General features: G+C 60.1%; 1 protein-coding gene and 2 non-coding genes across 7 annotated transcripts in view; all 3 read right to left on the bottom strand.

The window, feature by feature from the left end:
• Positions 1-274: 274 nt before the first annotated feature.
• Positions 275-13,584, bottom strand: part of EIF4G1 (eukaryotic translation initiation factor 4 gamma 1) — a 20,862-nt gene continuing 7,552 nt past the window's right edge. For 2 of the 5 annotated variants that reach the window (XM_085320425.1, XM_085320422.1), the window contains 26 exons: positions 12,458-12,550; positions 12,312-12,378; positions 11,021-11,887; positions 9,687-9,775; positions 9,296-9,482; positions 8,758-8,891; positions 8,328-8,468; positions 7,914-8,087; positions 7,628-7,825; positions 7,205-7,351; positions 6,880-7,116; positions 6,689-6,793; positions 6,048-6,201; positions 5,814-5,914; positions 5,576-5,678; positions 5,354-5,456; positions 4,018-4,274; positions 3,807-3,922; positions 3,485-3,657; positions 2,774-2,899; positions 2,601-2,682; positions 2,214-2,312; positions 1,959-2,093; positions 1,785-1,866; positions 1,568-1,708; positions 275-1,409 (listed from right to left, as the gene is read on the bottom strand). In XM_085320425.1, the coding sequence (XP_085176551.1) occupies positions 1,228-1,409; positions 1,568-1,708; positions 1,785-1,866; positions 1,959-2,093; positions 2,214-2,312; positions 2,601-2,682; positions 2,774-2,899; positions 3,485-3,657; positions 3,807-3,922; positions 4,018-4,274; positions 5,354-5,456; positions 5,576-5,678; positions 5,814-5,914; positions 6,048-6,201; positions 6,689-6,793; positions 6,880-7,116; positions 7,205-7,351; positions 7,628-7,825; positions 7,914-8,087; positions 8,328-8,468; positions 8,758-8,891; positions 9,296-9,482; positions 9,687-9,775; positions 11,021-11,887; positions 12,312-12,378; positions 12,458-12,550 (4,293 nt within the window). In that variant the 3' untranslated portion in view covers positions 275-1,227. The remainder of the gene's footprint in view (positions 1,410-1,567; positions 1,709-1,784; positions 1,867-1,958; positions 2,094-2,213; positions 2,313-2,600; positions 2,683-2,773; positions 2,900-3,484; positions 3,658-3,806; positions 3,923-4,017; positions 4,275-5,353; positions 5,457-5,575; positions 5,679-5,813; positions 5,915-6,047; positions 6,202-6,688; positions 6,794-6,879; positions 7,117-7,204; positions 7,352-7,627; positions 7,826-7,913; positions 8,088-8,327; positions 8,469-8,757; positions 8,892-9,295; positions 9,483-9,686; positions 9,776-11,020; positions 11,888-12,311; positions 12,379-12,457; positions 12,551-13,584) is intronic. The other 3 variants (XM_085320424.1, XM_085320426.1, XM_085320423.1) reach the window with 2 other exon arrangements.
• Positions 8,200-8,274, bottom strand: LOC146586941 (small nucleolar RNA SNORD66). The gene has a single exon (XR_014897740.1). It is a non-coding gene; the product is annotated as a small nucleolar RNA SNORD66 (small nucleolar RNA).
• On the bottom strand, positions 9,568-9,644 carry LOC146586942 (small nucleolar RNA SNORD66). Its single transcript, XR_014897739.1, has one exon. It is a non-coding gene; the product is annotated as a small nucleolar RNA SNORD66 (small nucleolar RNA).

The following is a 13,584-nucleotide window of genomic DNA, read 5'->3' on the forward strand; positions in this document are numbered from 1 at the left end:
TCTCTGCTCTGGGGGCAAGCGGCGTGGCTCCAGGGCCGCCTGGCTCCCGTCATCACCCCCGAGAGCCCCCTCCCGGGCACAACCGCCCCCCAGCAATGCGCCAACCGGCCTCTTGGCACAGGTACCTACCGTCTGCCCTTGGCATGCCCAGGCGGGAACCAGCCCCAGCCCGGGCAGCACCCGGGCTGCAGGCTGGCAGCCCCGCACCAGCCCAGGCAYGAGGGACGTGGGACAGGGGCGTAGGGCCAGGCGGCAACAGCGGCACACGGGGGCGTTATTTAGCAATGTTCTTTTATTTCCAGTTTTTTAAGGTGAAAAGATGCCTTTAAATCTTCAATTAAATACTCCATAAAGAAAAAAAAGCAAAAAAATTATTTACAAATTCACGTGACCAGTAATTGAATCCTTGTTTTAATAATTACACGTGCGGCTCGTCACATCCGGCGCTCTATAAATACAGGGGACACGGATGCAGGGCCGCCCCGTTGCTTGCCCAATTGTGGCCTTAAATGTTTGGGGGAGGAATGAGGTCTTTGAAGGGGAGGACAGGGACTCAGCCTGGCCCCAGAGAGAAGGGGTCACCCCCCCCACCCCCTCCCCAGGTGTCAGAGCAGGAGCTGGCAGAGGGGAAGGGGGAGGAGAAATTATTTATTTAAAATAAAAAACTATGGGGTGAGGTGGGGGGGGGGGAGAAGAGTCCAGGCAGTGATGGGGAAATAGAGGGGGACAGGGGAAGGGGAGAAATCATGCTCCTGTCCCCAACCCAAATTTAATAAGTTTATATATATATAATCTCTCTATATTTCAGCAAGTGGGGGAGAGGAAGAGGAGGGGGGAAAGGAGGGGGGAGAATATCCCCATCCTGTCCCCTCTCCCCGTGACATGAGTCTAGGGGTTCTCTGCCCCCTTCCTGGTGACCTGGGGTCCCTGCGCTGGGAGGGGAGAGAGGAGGGGCCCAGAGCGGACCCACAGCGACAGCTGCCTCCGTCAGCATCCGTTTATTATCATCGTGACAAACTAGTACAGGCCTTGCAAACAAAACCGGGATGAGGGGAAGAGGGGAGAGAGAAATAAAAGAGGAGGGCTGCTGGGGGCACAGCAGGTCCCTTGACCCCGGCATGAACAAGTCCAGGGGGCCAGGGGTACGGGGCACTGGGTGAGAGGGGATGGAGTCACACCCTGGGGTGCCCTGCTCTCTCCCCCCTTCCTCCTCCTCCTCACGGCTGCTCAGTTATTGTCCGACTCATCCTCGGCTTCCCGGAGCCAGGTGAAAAATGCTGTCACTGATTTGAGGGCCACCCCTTTGCCTTGCTGCTCAGCTGCATCCTTGCTTGACTCCCACTTGTAGAAGGCCTCCTCTTTGATGACGTCCTCGTCGTAGAGGGCATCGAAGAACATTCTGAGCAGGTCTGTGGTAGGGGACAAAGAAGGACCCTGCCATTCCCCAACCGCGGCAGCCCTAGGCAGGCCAGTAGAGGCGAGGAGGGGAAGGGGAGAAGAGAACATGCCTGCCCCCCCCTCACACCCCAGGCCTCCTGGTCCTCCCCCTGCCGTGCATGACACTCACTTGGAGGCTGGTCCAACTTCACCACCAAGGCCTGCAGGGCATAGAGTGCCTGGAGCTCCTTCTGCTCGTCCCGCATGTACTTCTGCAGTAGCTTGGCCCGGTTGCGGATGACCTGGGCGTCTACGCGGTATGGGTTCTCAACTGCGGGAGAAGGCGCGTGAGACAGGGGTAGGAAGGACCCACGCGCACAGCCCCCTCAGCTCACCCAGGTACTCACAGACTATGGCCGAATGGCACACGGACGTCATCAGCGCCCTGATAAACGTGTTGGACGAGACCTGCTGCTCACTTAGGTTAGCCTGAAGGAGGTTAGAAGAAAGGGGGCCCGTGAGGAGAGGACAGAGACAGAAAGGCCCTCCCGGGCCTGCAGGAGCTCTGCCCGTGCCCTCACCTCGATCCAGTCATATATTCTTTGGTTGTTTGAGTTCTCCTTCAGCAATTTGTCCATCTGCTTGCACAGCTCCTCTGCGGTCAGCTCCTTGCGGCTTGGCGTGTCTGAGCTGTCTCCCATCGTGTACTCTAATTTCTAGAGAACCGGGGAGAGACGAGCTGCTTAAAGGCAGAGCGGGGGAAAACATGCTCCAGGCAGCAGGGCCCAAGGGTCCTCCCACAGCCACTTTGCCCCTCGCCACAGTTAAGCTCTCACCTGCTCTGTGACAAATTTGTTGACATCCTGGTCCTCAGGCAGGAATTCCTTCCAGCTTAGGCCCCCGTCCCGCCACAGCTTGCCTGCTTTCTTCTGGCTCTGTAAGAGAGCCAGTGTCAGTGTCTGGGTACCACGGCCCCCACTGGAGGCGCTGCTCCCTACCCAGGCAGAAGATGCTACAACTTGGTTGCAGCACCCCAGCAACCCAAGCCTGGCAGGGGACACCCAACACATGTACCCAGCCCACTGCCATCCTCTCCRGCTACAAAGTGCTTTGATCCCCCTGTGCTGACCTGCTTCCCATAGAAAGGGCTAGAGAGCCCACGCCAGGACTGCCAGCCCCCCAAGAGAGAGGATGCCAGCTACACGAGCCCCCCACACACTTACCATGCCCTTGCACAACAAGCCCAGCACCTCAACCAGCAGTGTAGTGGCCTTCCCGATGGGCACCAAGGGTTTTGTTATCTCCCTACAGGGCACAAGCGACAGGATTAAAATTCCTGCCCCCAAATTCTGCTCTGGGACCCCATGCCAGCCCTACAAAGGAGCACGGYGCTCACCTGAACAGCTCCTCCATAGGAATGCCTTCCTCGTGCAGGATGGGTGTGATAAGCTCAGCCAGGTACAGCCAGATGTGTGGGATGTCAATCTCCATGTCTTCCGCAATCTCCAGGATCTCCCGCAGCCTAGAGGGCAGAGATGAGAGTTCTTGGGATCGAGCAGAGAGCTGCTGACTGTGGGGCCCAGCCTGGGGCAACACAGCAGGCAGCCCTAGAGCGCTCAGCTCAACACAAGATCGAATTCCAAGCTAGTGTAGGTTATCCAGGCAAGCTCGGAGCATTTCCAGGGCTGAAAACCCCACATCCACCATCTCTGAGCCCCATCTCAGTGTTTGCACTTCCCCCTCYGCCCCCCCACTGCAATCTGCACCCATTGCCTCATGTCCTTTCACAGGCACCTCCGAGAAAAGGCAGTCTCTAACTCCCTCTAAGGTACCTGAGGGCAACAGTAACATGTCCTCTCTCCAGGGCACAAGCCCAGCTCCCTCAGCCTTATTTCATACCTCTGTTCCCCACCACCAGGCTCAGTGTCTCTTACACCAGGGAACCCACAATCAGGCCCAAGGGCCGGCAGYGGGGTCAGATGCTGAACACAGAGCATCTTCCCTTACCCCACTTGCTGTGCCCTTGCTAACGCAGCCCAGTATGCAGCAGGCCTGCCTTGCTGTGAGGGCATGCACTGCCTCGGGCCAGCCTGCCCCAGTCCCTCACCCTTTGTAGTACTGCTCCTTGGAGAGCGTGCCAGCCTTCACCAACTGGAACAGCAGGACCCCCATGTGCTCTCGAGAAATTGTGCTCCTCTCCAGCGTGGACTCGATGCCATTCCGCACAAAGACGTAGAGCGAGGAGGGGCTGCCCAGCTCCTGCACRCACTGCAGGGCCTCCTGCAGGGACAGGGGGTCAGTGCTGCCCCATGGCCAGCCCCACATCCCCCATGCAGGCACTGCTGGCATCCTGCTTGACACAGTGCTGCTGCTTGGGGAAAGGAATGGTGTGCTACGGGGGCCAAACGGTGGCTGCTCCCTCCTCTCACCTTCATGTCGTTGATGTGCAGGTATTCCTCTATAATTGCCTTAGATTTCTTCTCTAGCTCTTCTTCTGATAGTGTGGGCTTGGGGGGTTCTGCAGGAGGTGCTGGCTCTTGCTTAACTGCAAGAAGAGAAAAGGGATCAGGCACTGCCTGGGACAGGCAGAGCCTCAGCCTGCAGCCAGACCCTGACGAGCACMTTTCCTCCCACACTCACTTGTCTCTCGGCTCCTGTCCCGCTCCTCCGTCATGCTAGCAGCCTTRCGTACGGCCTCGGGGCCGCCTTGCTTCTCCCGTTCCCGGCTCCGGTCCTCCGTCTCTTTGCTGAAGCTCCTCTTGGTGAGGGCAGACCTGTTCCTCTCTCCCCGCTCCCCCCGGTCGGGACGCTCCAGGCGGTCGCTGCCCTTTTCCGAACGCGACTCCCGGTCCCCTCTGTCCCCAGCCTTCTCTGACCGGTCGCGGCTGGAGCTGCTTCTAGGCGGAAGGAGGGAAAACACAWCGTGAAGCACATCGCCACCCTCTCTGACCTCAGACTGAGGAGCTATGCAAGGCAGGGCTGCCTCATCCCAAGAGGCACATGAGGACAGTCCCAGTGGCACGACAGGAGCTGCCCTTTAGAGCTGCAGCTGGGGACAGAACCTTTTTGCGAGGACAGGGCTCTGGCTGCCCGACTTCTCCTGAAGCACAGAGCTCTGCACAAGCGGAAGGCACTCTGGAGGTGTGAGGCCTAGGCAGCCAAGGGGAGCTGCTCGCCTCCAAGGTAGAAACACTGGCTGGCTCTGCCCTGCTGTCACAGAGAAACTGCTGGTGGCAGGGACCTGGGGGACTGTAGCCCACCCTCCTGCTCAGAGAAGGAGCAGCACGCTCCAGTGTCTCAAGGCGTGGTTAATTTTGAGCACCTCCAAGGATGGCAATTCCCCACTATCTCTGGTCTCTACTCTAGTATTTAATCACCCTCGGTGGAAAATACTTCTCCCTGTATTTAATCAGAAACTCCCCATTCCCTCTTATGCCCATTGCCCTGTCTGTCCCGTCCCCACCAAGACTCTGGCTCTGTCCTCTCTACACCTTCCCATCTGCACAGAGATCCCCCTTTGCCTTCTCTTCTCCTAGCTGAAGAAACCCAGCTTTAGGTTAGTTCAGCTTCAGATATCCTATGCTCTAGCCCTGACTATCCTCGCAGCCTCCGCAGAATTTGCTCCATTCCTACATCTTGTCCTGAGATCACCTAACTGGACACAGTGCCCAGATGTGCCAAACAGCAGGGAGAAAGCCCAACCTCTGCCCTACCAGCAGCACTCAGGCTCATGCCCAGGACTCAGTCAGCCTTCTTTGCCACCAGGACTCACCGATGACTCTAACCAGGGCCCCTTCCTGCCACAGGAGTTGCTTATCCCAGCCCAAATGCTGGACTCCACACTTGCCTAACTACTAGCACACTGCTCTCCAGTTTAGGGATTTTCTCCTCTGCTTGCAAACATCCCAACCCACCAAGCTGGCACCAGGTAGCCCCAGTCTGAGCCCTCCCTAGGGCCCAAGGCAGTCACACTCACCTCTGCACCACGCGACGGGACTCCAGGCTCTCGGCAGGGGTGGACTGCTGGAGTGCTGAGAAGCGGTTCAAGGTGCTCGTGGCCGGTCGCCCTGAATCAGATGCTGGGTGTGAAAAGAGGGGAGTCTCAGAGCTCAGCACATCCCCAACAGAGGAACTGCCTTGGGAAGGGTCCCCACTCCCTCCACGTACCATGGCACTGAGCCAGCTTGATGCTGCCTACCTGAATCTGCAGGCTTCGCACCAGAGCCTCCGCTGCTGCCTTTGCCCCAGCTCAGCCGCCCGCCTGGCGCAAAGAGCTGGTTGTTGGAGTCGATTGATCCAGGCTGCAGGGAGAGACACAGAGTTGGCTCCAAACCCTACACTGAGGGAGTGGGCAATGATCTGAGCTAGGCAGCCAGCTCAGCTGCCCACAGGCAGCTTCAGCACCCACCAGGAACCAGGCTGTGCCCCAGCCTTACCTTGGTGATCTTTGTTAGCCGGCTGGTGTCAATGGGCCGGTTGCCCTTGCTGATGGGCACTGTGTTCCAGCCGTCATCCGCGACCAGGCTCCCGCGGCCACCTGGACACAAGTGGAACAGAYGTAATGCACAACCCCACAAAGAGTAATGCCTCCACCAAGCCAGAGGTCATGAGAGCCCGGGGGAGGAACCTCCCTCTGGCAGRCTTGGGTGTCCCCACACCCAGGCACTTACTGCTGGAGGATGGCCCAGGGGGTCCTCTCCTCTTGTCCTTCGACATCAACTGCTGCACTTTGATATGTTCCCGATGCTCCTCCATCTCTGCTTCCTTGTGGATCTGGTCGATGGTTTTGGGGCCCTGGTCTCCTCGCCGTGGCACCCAGCTATTCTGCAGAAGGCACAGGAAAAGGGAAGAGGGCGCTGAGCCAGCTGGAAGGTTGGACAGTGGAGATAACCTCTCAAGCTGGCCCTAGTCTCACACCGTACTTGTGAGGGCAGAGACATACACAGGGCTCCTGGCTTCCCAGCTGCATCCCCCTCAAAGCTGCAGGCTGGTCTCCACTCAGGGCCGCAAAGCCTGCACAGCTCCCCAAGCACTGTGGCAGCTTTTGGCACAGAAGGACTCAGTTTCTGGAGCCCTCCTGCATTAAATAACTGCCAGTTACTGTGTGCCCCCTACCGCTGCCATGCTAACCAAGGGCTGGGGGCTAGCATGGTGTCTCTGGGGCTGGCCACAACTTACATCTCCCCTCTCTTTCCTGGGCTGAGGGAGGACATAGACTACTGGCACTTAAGAGGACACAAGCCAGCAGCTCCAGTAGACCAAGCAGAGGACAAAGGACAGTCCCTGGGAAATAACAGGCCATGCACCTTACCCGTCTGAGGTCAATCACATCCTGCAGCATGAAACGGATGCGGGATGATGTCTTCTTCTCTTTGATGATCTTCTCCATCTGGTTGAAGTACTGGTCCATCCTGGGCTGCAGGGAGATAAGAGTCACGGTCACATACCTCCCACAGGCAGGGCAGGGCAAGCCACAGCAAGACAGCGCAGTGCAAAGGATACCTTCGCCTTCTCGAAGTCCAAGTCCTTGCCAATAGTGGTAAGCAAGCGGCAAAGGCACTCAAGAGACTCCTCATCATGGTTTTTGAGCAGTTTCACCACGCAGTCATGCATGATGGCCTCCGTCAGCATTTTCAGTTTGAACAGCTCCCCGATGAACTTGATGTTGCCCAGGGATCTTCGGCGGGCCTTATCCCGCGCTTCCTCCAACTCATCTTTCATGCGTGCCTTCTCCTCGGGCTGCATAGGGGGCAGAACAGGGCTGGTCAGTCCCAGAGCCACCCTAAGGACTCCCGCTTCAGCTTGGAGCGGTAGCCTCCCAACTCACAGCACTGGCATCATCCATCTCCTTCTGACGCTTCTCAAAGATCTCATCGTCATCCTTGTCCTTCTCAAACTCCTTCTGGCAGCGGTTGAGCAGCAGTTTGCGGAAGTTCACAGTCACCGTGGGCTTGTCTGTCGTGGGCACTTTGAGCTGCAGGGAGAGGCACAACCCAGGGAGGGAGTATGAGTCAAGCCTCCCCCAAAATACGGCAGGCCAAGCCCCAGGCTCTATTCAACCCAAGCAAAAGCCACCCCGCATCTAATGACTCCCCACAAAGGCATCTGGTTCAGCCTTCCAACCACATGCTTCAGAATCCCCGTCTCTTAAAGGCAAGCTCTCCATCTCACAGAGCTCAGCTAAAGCCCTCAAACAAATCCCTGTCAGCTCAACAGCACTAGGACTACAGTCCCCCCAGCTCTTGCTCACCCCCATAAGGCAACGGCACATGTTAGCATAGGCAACAGAGAAGTTTGGTTCCGAGATGGCCTTCTCGAAGACGAGGTCGATGACACCCTTGAGCCGCTCCTCCGTGTCAATGGATAACTCCATCACCTGCTTCATCAGCTGCTGAAACATCTGGGGTGTCAGCTTGTTGAGGATGCTGCGGACACGGCGGAGCAGTTCCTGTGAGGACAGCAGGGTTAGTGAGAGCCAGGCATCATCCCTTGACCAGCAGGTATCAGTTGTGCTGCCTGCCTGCCCCAGCTCCCACCTGTGTCTTGATGTTCTCAGGATCCTCCTCCTCCGAGGCACGCTTGCTGCTGGGTTTCCAGGCCTTCTCAGCCTTATTCAGCTTGACATCCTCATTGAGGGACACAGTAGCAATGATTTTGCGGGGTTCCTTCCTCTGGCTCTGCTGAGAGCGGCGGGGACCCAACCCTGAGGGCTGACACAGCGGGGGGGAAAGGGGAAAGGAGGAGTGGAAACTAAGCCTTTTTCTTCAATCCTTCTGGGGGACAAGGCTAGCCAGGCTGGCTCTTGGGGCATCCCCCATCCACCTGCTCAGATCCTCAACTCCATCATGGACATCAGTGGCCCAGACACAGTGGCTCAAAAGCATGATCATCCCAGAGAGGTGGAGRGGGGACAACGCAGGGGGAAGGAGAAAGCAGGTAGATCTACTCACCAGGCTCCGGTTACCCATGACTGGCCGGCCGAGGTTGGCAAAGGAGGGGGTGAAGTCAGGGCTGCAGTTCATGCCACTGAGGCGGATGGGGTCCAGTGCCCTCAGAGGCGTCTTGTTGGCCTGCGAAGGGAGAAGACAGGGCTGAGGATGCCCGGGGGCAGAGGAATGGTATATCCATTCCCCCAGCCTTATCACCGGGACAAGGAAGCAGAAAGCAGCCTTGGACGTGCCCAGGGAAGCAGCACAAGACCACAGGCTGCCCCCCGGGGCTTTGCTCATGCACAAGGCTCATTGTAAATGCTGCAGGGGAACCCAGGGTAGGGCAGATGAGGGCCATGCCCAACCCTGTCTTGCCACAGCAGGGACCAGAGGTGCTAGCCCCCCTCCCCAGGCAGCACCCATGCTCCCCTATGCCCAGGGCACCACCAACCTTGTCCAGCACCACGTCCGTGATCTGAGGCAGCCCCTCAGGTTTCTGCATGCTGGCAAAGATGAATTGGAAGCCCAGCAGGAACTCGCGGTCGTATCGCTTCTTCTCCTCAGGGTTCAGGGGCTTCCATTGCTCTGCAAAGGGAGGAAAGGGAGAGACCTTGATATAGTCTGTCCCATCTTCTGTACCCTGAGCCATGGGACCAGTCTGGACCAACACGGAGACCAGCTGGATAAAGATTTAGGTGACCATGGAGTTGCCCTGGCACACCATGAACGCAACTCCTGCTCACTTAGGTGAGGGGGTGGAAAGCCTGAGGCGACCATCCCCTGCTTCTCATCCAAGACCCCCAGATGGGTCACTGTCTCCCACCCCATGCCAGGCTCAGCCTGGCAAGACAGAAGTATGAAAGGCTTAGGACAGCTTGAGAACGCTCCCCACCACTCCCACCACTGGGCCAGAGACAGCAGTTCCTAGCAGAGGCCTCACAGGAGATCAAGCACGAGCAGCTGCCCACGTGGGCCAAGGCACAGCTCACCTTCTTTATAGCGGTACTTCTGATCCACAGCCTTGCCCTTCTCTGGGGCCAGCTTGTCCTCTTTTTCCTCCCACGTCTCCTCTGACTCCTCCTGGGGACGCGTGGGGGCTGCGTCCTCCGCTTCGTGGGCAGGGGCGGATGCAGGGGGCTTGTTCTCCGCCTCTGAGGCACTGTCACTGATCTGAGACTGCCATCAGGAGGGATGGGGACAGCGGTCACACCACAAGCCCAAGCCTTGCTCCTCTCTGCCCCAAACCAAGGTGTTCTGCACCCTCCTCAGATCCTCACTACCATCACAGAGCATCAGTGGCCCAGACACGATGGCACAAAGCAAAGTTCATCACAAGAGGGGTTGCAACATGGGGTGATGCGACTCCCCAGAGACACTCACCTCTTTAAAGGCATCCAGCAAATCGCCTACTGCCTCCTTCTTGTTCAGTTCCTTCATTCGTCGCTTTTTCTTTGGCACCGACATGGCGACTGGGACGAGAGACAAGGACATAAGGGCTGAGTAGCAACCCAATCCCCCGCACACCCTGACACCAGCTCTAGTATCACCAGTAAGGCCCTAGTAACACTGGGTGAACTTGAGGATGGGGCCAGTGGGAGCCTCAGAACACGATCCCACTGCCCCCAGGGCCCAGGCACAGCTCCCTCTGAGCCCAGACACACCGTGCGCCCACCTGGGACCCACAGTCCCACTGACCCTACRCACAGCCTGTCGACGCACACTGCTGCCTTAGTGCACCAGTACATTTCCCCGAGCACCCCAAAATGCACCCTGCACTCCTGTCTTCTGTAAAAGGTATCCCTTATGGGAACATCCCCCCATACACACTTCTCCCCTCACATATACTCACTCCCAGAGCTCCTGACACCCTCCCTGGCACCCCCATATACAACCCCCGAGAGGCACACTCCCCAGAAATACACCGTCTCTCAGCACAGCCCCAGGCACCCTCCTCTAACCCCACAAACACGTGCTCTGTACACCCATCTCCCCTGACGAGCCCAGGGCACACCATCCTCCCGCGGCAGCCTCACACACATACATACATCTCCGTACATCTTTGCAGAGTGCTCCAAAAAGGTAACACGCAGCGCTCCCCCCGCATCCCCAGGKCACCCCGCTCTCTCCACGGGCCCAAGGCACTTTTCATACCTCTGCACAGTGTGCCCCGTACAGATACAACCCCTCTGACGTTTTTCTCCCCCATCCACAGCGCACAGCCCATTCCCCTGCCACGGCCCAAAACGTCTCGGGACACGGCCCAAAACGTCCAGCTCCAGCRAACCCACCCCATGCTCCTGCACAAGGCGTCCCATACGGACACATTCAACCCACTCCTCCCCAACACCCACAGGTCCCAGGGCMCCTGCCACACCTGCACCCTTATACATCCCCCCTACACCCACACCTCATGCCACTGCCCAAGGTGCCTCATACATACTCCCCAGACATGGCCCCCACACCTAACCATGCACAGGCATCCTGTCACCTCCCACAGCACCCCGCTCCCCCCACTTCCTACCCACATGTCCCTGTCCCAAGTCATTTGTCCTGCCCCCTCTTTATACACCCTCTCTCCTCCCCGCCGTATTCCTCGTGTCCAGCACCCCATACAGGCAATCCCTACACACACACACCATCCCAACGCCCATCCCTGGGGGGCCTCACAGTCGCCCTCCCCACAGCCCTGCACACCCCAGCCAAGTGCCCCCAACCTGGTGCAGTCGCCTCCGAGGTCTGCAAAGGGGCAGGGGCCGGGCTCGAACTCCGCTCCTGGGCCTCGGCAGGGCCTTCGCTCTCCTCCTCCTCCTCCTCCGCCGGGGGGGAGCTGGGGGTGTCCGGCTGGGCCGGCTCCTCGGGCTCCGAGATGGGGCTGACATCCGACTCTGGCTGCTCCTCACTTGGCTCCACTTTGTCCGTGCCCTCCACCCCGTTGGGTAGAGGCAGCTCTTCGGGCTGGGCGATGGGAGAGTCCAGGACGGGCGCAGGCACCAGCTCAGGTGCTGGCACAGGTGCCAGCTGGCACACAGGTGCCTCGGGGACCGGCTCGGGCACCTCCTCTAAGACCCCGTTGGCCTCGGCTGCRTCCTCAGGGCAGGGCTCTTCCGGGGGTGGCGGGGGGCTGGGGGAGGCGGGTTTGGCGGGTGCTTCAGGGGCCTGCAGTACAAGCGGAGGCGATGCCGGTGCCGGCACTGGGGGCACGGCTGGCATCGTGGGGACAACAGGCACCGGCTGCACCTCAGGCAGCTCAGGCACCTCCGGGGCAGGCTCTAGGAGGGGAATGGCAGCTTCCTCCTCCAGGACCACAGTGTCCATGTCGGGGGCAGGCACGAGGGGCAGCTCCACAGCCCCTGGCACTGTAGTGATGGCGCTAAAAGTCTCGTGCGGGTCAGGCAGCACCTCGCCCAGCTCCGCTTTAGTGTCCGCATCCACGGGGGGCTCCATTGGCACCAGCGTCACGGCCGAGAGCAGCACGGGCTCCATCTCAGGAATGAGGGGAGGGGGAGGTGACGGCGACGCCGACTTGCTGGGCTCCAAGGAGACAGGCTTGCTTACCACCAGCGCGGGTTTCGGGCGGTCATCTGCAAGATGAACAGCATTGAGGGGACTTTCCAGTCCCCTATAGGGCCCTGATCCTCCCTRGATCCCCAGTCCCAGGTTCCCCTATCTGCAGGAGCAGTGCGGGCAGATCTGGCAGCACCGGCTGCTTGATGCGGTTTGGCACACGTGCAACAGGAACRACAGGGGACCTTGGTGCCCAGGGAACAGCTGGGGTACATGCTAGGGGAAAAGGCAAACCCTGCAAACAGTCCTGAGTACCATAGCAGGACACTGCTCCTCACATATGTAGGCAATATGCCAGCCTCCCACTCCCCATTTACCTGGGGCTCAGGAAATCGGCCCCCTCCCTCCCTGCAGTGCCAAGTGCACAGGGAGCCRGACCGCAGCCGCGCCAGCTGGCCCAGCTGCTCTGCGCAGCAGATCCGCCCCATCACGTGCACATACCCGGTCGGACAATAACTGCTACATGCGGCGTCTCTCCGTTGGCCTGCGGCTCCAAACCACTTCCAGCCTGGGAGGAAAAGAGGGAGCTCAGCAGGGCCCCAGGCACCCCCCAGCACCCCAGCTAGGGAGGCGTGGTGTCCTCTTACCTGGGGAGGTGTGGGGGTGGATGAGGTCCTTGCTCCTGACATGATTTCTTCAGTGATATCTTTGCCGCCTTGGTTAGGGTCTCGTATTCGGATCTGCCCGTGTGCCGGGAAGCAGGAGAAAGGGAGCAGCTGTCAGCAGGGTGGGGGACGCAGCACCCCCTTCCCTGGGCCCAATGGTCCCAGGACACCCCCTTCTCCAGGCAGAAAGGCAAGAGGTTCATTCAGTGATGTGCTCGCCCCAGCCTCACAGGGCCTGGGGGCTGGTGGGTACCATCTCCCCTCCCCGTGGAGCGAAGTGCCCCGCAGACAAGGTGCCCGTCCTGACGCCCGGCAGGAGGGGACACTGCGGGGCAGGGGGAGCCGCGGCAGCTGCTGCCGCTGGGGCTCCAGAGCCAGCGCSGTGCCCCCAGCCCTGGGGACAGGCCAGCTCAGCCTTCTGGAGTGTCACAATGCCCCGGGCACTGCCCGTCTCCAGGGGCTGGGGCACGCTGGGGGACCCCATGGCACCGGGGGCACGCTCCTGCCTCGGGGGCGGCAAGCCGGCAGGGYGCTGGCACACGAACGGCACAGCGAGCCCCCGCGGGGACCCCACGCCTCGCACGGGGCACAGCGCTAACGTCTGCGGCGGGGGGGGGGGGGAGAAGGGGGGGACACACCTGCCTAACCCCACGCCTGCGCAGAGGTACGGCCAGAGCCACGTGTGCCACCCTACAGCGCCCGCTGCTGCGGGGCGAGCGGAGGAAACCCACGCAGGCAGAGATCACGATGGGGGGGCCCAGAACGGGCGGGGGGCTCAGCCCCCATCCCCGCGCACGACCTGCTCCCGGGGCGCCAGCAAGAGCAGCGCTCTCCTCGCCAGCCAAACGCCCAGAGGGCACCACTGCCCCTCCATCAGCCCCCCCGGGGAAAGCGCCAGCATCGCCCCTCGCAGCGCCCGCCCCCCGGCGCGGGGCCGGGCCGGCAGCCGCTCGGCTCCCCGCTATAAATAGGCCCCGCGCGCGGCCTCCGCGCGCCGGCATCTCCGGGAGCAGACAGCAGTTGGCAGCCGCGGCACCCCCACCCCCGGGAGCCGTGACTCAGCACAACGCCTCCCCGCCGCCCGCCGGGACGGCCAAGGTCGCCGGCGC

The sequence above is a fragment of the Rhea americana genome, unplaced genomic scaffold (assembly GCF_003343005.1).
Source record: "Rhea americana isolate MKP2758 unplaced genomic scaffold, rheAme1 scaffold_634, whole genome shotgun sequence".
In the NCBI taxonomy this organism is placed as follows: domain Eukaryota; kingdom Metazoa; phylum Chordata; class Aves; order Rheiformes; family Rheidae; genus Rhea; species Rhea americana.